Source organism: Bactrocera tryoni, chromosome 2, assembly GCF_016617805.1.
Source record: "Bactrocera tryoni isolate S06 chromosome 2, CSIRO_BtryS06_freeze2, whole genome shotgun sequence".
NCBI lineage: Eukaryota > Metazoa > Arthropoda > Insecta > Diptera > Tephritidae > Bactrocera > Bactrocera tryoni.
Window position 1 is genome coordinate 62,352,347 of NC_052500.1, and position 3,661 is coordinate 62,356,007.

Genomic DNA, 3,661 nt, shown 5'->3' on the forward strand with positions numbered 1-3,661 from the left:
GCTGCCCTATAATATAGTAGAAGGCTTTTAGAAGGTTAAATATAGCAGATCCAAATAATGTAAGCAGATATCGTTTAAAAAGTGGAAAGTTTTTTCGTACAACATTAATGCCGCAAACATATGAAAAAGTCAAAGAAAAAGTAGTTCAGCTTGATGCGTCAGCCAAATGGCTAAGCTTCACGACAGATATATGGAGTAATTCCACGAAGACGTGTTCTTTGCTAAGTTTCACAGCTCATTTTGTTCAAGGGCCACGTAGGCTAAAAGTTATTTTAGCAGCCAACGTATTAGATAAAGATCATACAGCAGAAAATATAATAGCTGGATTAAACAATATACTCGAAGAATATAATATTACAACGAAAATCCATATTGCTGTATCTGACAATGCAGCCAACATGACAGCTGCGATGAGATTAGGAAAAGTCAAGTGGTTAGGATGCTGCGCACATACGTTACAACTAGTGATTCAAGATAGTATTTTAAAAATGGCGAACATTAAAGAATTAAATCAGAAATGTCGTAAAATTTTGGGCCATTTCAAAAGAAGTGAACAGGCTTGTCGATATTTAAAACAATTTCAGGACACCATTGGTTTGCCAAACCATACCTTAATCCAGGACATTGTTTGCAAGTGGAACAGCACATATATGATGTTAAATCGTCTATATAAACAGAAAGCCGCCATTAACCTATACATTGCCGAGCGAGGTTTGGTAGATTTTCTAACAGCAAACGAATGGGATACCGTTTGCAATCTAATTTCAATTCTAAAGCCTTTTTATCAGGCAACTCAGGATTTGTCCTATGACTCTACAAGTGCGTCTGTAATAATTCCGTTAATTGCAATGTTGCAAAAAAAGCTAGATCATTCTGATGATGATGAGGCAGAAATTTCAATGCTAAAAGATAAGTTAGCAGCCTCTTTACTACGACGATTTGGGTTTATTAAGACAAATCCTGAGTTGCTTGTTTCTACAGTTCTTGATCCTCGCTTTGAAACCAAATATTTCTCAATTGAAGAAATTAATAGGTGCGAGACGATATTGAAAGAACAAGCAGGTTCAATAAATGATGCTAATCACAGCAGAACTTTTCCATCAACTTATCACGCTAAAAGTTCCCATAATAATAAGCTTTGGGACTCCCACGACTACGATATGTATCTAGTCAGAAGAAGTTACTACTATGAGTACAAATATACCCAAATTTATATTTATGTTTTACAAAATAAGAAAACTACTATGTATTAAAAAGTTAATATGTTATTGGATAAATAAAAATAAATTTGATTTTGTGATGTTATTTGTTTACTAAATACATATCCTTATGAATTAATATTCAGGTATTTTTTTATGGAATTAGAATCGGCATCGGCCGATTCTTTGCTTTCTGGCCCATTAATCGGCATCGGCATCGGCTAAAAATTTGGTATCGGTCGGACACTAGTAGCAAGTACTACCGCACTCAAACCAACACGTTGTGTTTTATATACATATGTGGGAACGAATAAAGGACAGACTAGAAGTGGGCGAACGTACGGACAGTAACATGCAACGCTGATCGCAATAGACAACGAGTAGCGACGAAGACAACGAGTAGCGATGAAGAAACAAGTAACGAAGACTTTGAAAAGGACAGTCAGTCGACACGCGGACGAGCACGGTGCCAGTTGAAATTAAAGCTAAAACATTTTTAAGAACATTTCATGTAAAATAAAATAAGAACATTTTATGTAAAATAAAATAACAACACTTTGTAAAATAAACACTTTTCTTATAATAAATACGAGTCCACCCCTACATATATACCGCGCATAGCGGAACGGAAAGCATTTTTTTTAAAGCCGGATTCATCGTTCTTGTCCGGACAACTTTTGTTGGAAATTTTACACGTTCTTTTCCCACTTTGTCTCAGTGAGAGCGTAACCAAAATGTGCTGAACTCTCTTTGTTCGAATCAATTTGATTTTGATTTTCTGTCCGGACAACTTGATGATCAGGACTGCCATTACTCATGTTTTTGTAATTTTCAGCCAAATTGGATGTACGATTTGGAATAAAAACTACAAATTTACATGTAGGCAACCATGTAAACCATTGTCAGCTGTTGTCAACTTTCATCAAAAGTTCGCAATGTCTTCGCCGGCTGGACAAAGTAATTAAAATTTATTACAATTTATTAAGCATTTAATTAAAGTCAATCGTTTTCAGATTTTGCGTTACTCAAAAAGCTTTTTTCAGAAGTGCAAAGGAAAAGTACACCTTCTTGTATGATCTCAGCCAAAAAGAGTACAAAAATAATAAGCTTAAGCAAATAGCTTGGGGTGAAATGGCGGACGCACTTGAATTGCCAAGTAAGATGCGCTATATTTACTAAATACTTAGTTCTTTAATAAGTATGTGTTGATTAATTTTATTATGTAGAGGATGAAGTGCAAGTGCTGTGGAAACGAACCCGAATTAAATTTAAAAACGCGCTTGCCAGCAGTAACGTCCCAAGTGGAAGCGCGAGACGAGTACAAAAGCAGATGGATACTTTTTTGTTATCAAAAATGGAATTTTTACGGAAATATGTAGAAGATGAGGAGTAAGTTTTGTTGTTAGTTTCATGACCAAGTCCAAAGTAAATTGTGTAAGAAACGCGTAGGTATTAAATTTCATGAATATATTTACAGACCAACAACTACAAACTACACTGGCATGCAAGAACTTTTTGACGAAATGGCCGGAGATCCTGAAGTCATAAGCTCCTCCATGGATGAATCTTCATCTACCCCAACATTTAAACGCAAGAAGCCAAAACATGGAACTTTTGACACCGAAATGCAAACAGCCTTGCAAAAACTGAGTACCTTAGCATCAGGTATTTTAAGTGCGCCACAGGATCCTTTCTATTTATATTTTCAATCAGAAATGGAAAAATTACCAGAGAATGTCAAATCTGAGCTTAAATCTGAAATAATGCAATAAATATTTCAAGCTCAAAAAATGTATTTGAAATGAAATGAGTATTCTGCGTCAAGGCAATTACTACATAATTGAATATTATAATAAGGTTAATGAGAAATTAACCTTGCTAATAAACAAAACCATAATGACTTACGGATCAGTTAGTGTCGTAACTAAAGAGTTTAATGCCAAAAATAGGCGGGATGCCTTACGCACATTCATAACGGGGCTAAACGGAAACTTAGCAAACATACTATTTTCACTATCGCCAAGCGATTTATCAAATGCTTTGGCAAAAACACAAGAATTAGAATCTAACAATATGCGAGAGTTAATACTTTAACCTTTAACCACATCCTTATGTTTCAGTAAACATTAAAGAAAAATCATCAAAATAACTTTATCTTAGAACAATAGAAGCGCACTATCAGTACAACAAACAATAACAACCCAAATAGTTATTTACTAGTAAACAACCAGCATCTCAATAGTATGAGCAGCGATAAGCATAGCCTATATAAGCAACTGGAACAATAGCCTCGAGGTCACTTTATCATTATCGACTGCCGAGTAACCAGTTACCACTTGTAACACTTGTACAGTTTAAGTGTAATATACATATTCAATATTGAAGTACATGTGTATACGGTGAAATATTATACAAATAAAGGATCAGTCAGAACCAATCTCATTGGCTGACTTAAAATTATA

At 34.8% G+C, this 3,661-nt stretch overlaps 1 protein-coding gene across 1 annotated transcript; it reads left to right on the plus strand.

Annotated features, from left to right (window-relative positions):
• Nucleotides 1–2,255: 2,255 nt before the first annotated feature.
• On the plus strand, nt 2,256–2,971 carry LOC120768826. Its single transcript, XM_040095578.1, has 3 exons — nt 2,256–2,355; nt 2,426–2,588; nt 2,677–2,971. The coding sequence occupies exons 1-3, from the start codon at nt 2,331–2,333 to the stop codon at nt 2,969–2,971; spliced, it is 483 nt and encodes a 160-aa protein (XP_039951512.1). The 5' UTR covers nt 2,256–2,330.
• Nucleotides 2,972–3,661: the final 690 nt, after the last annotated feature.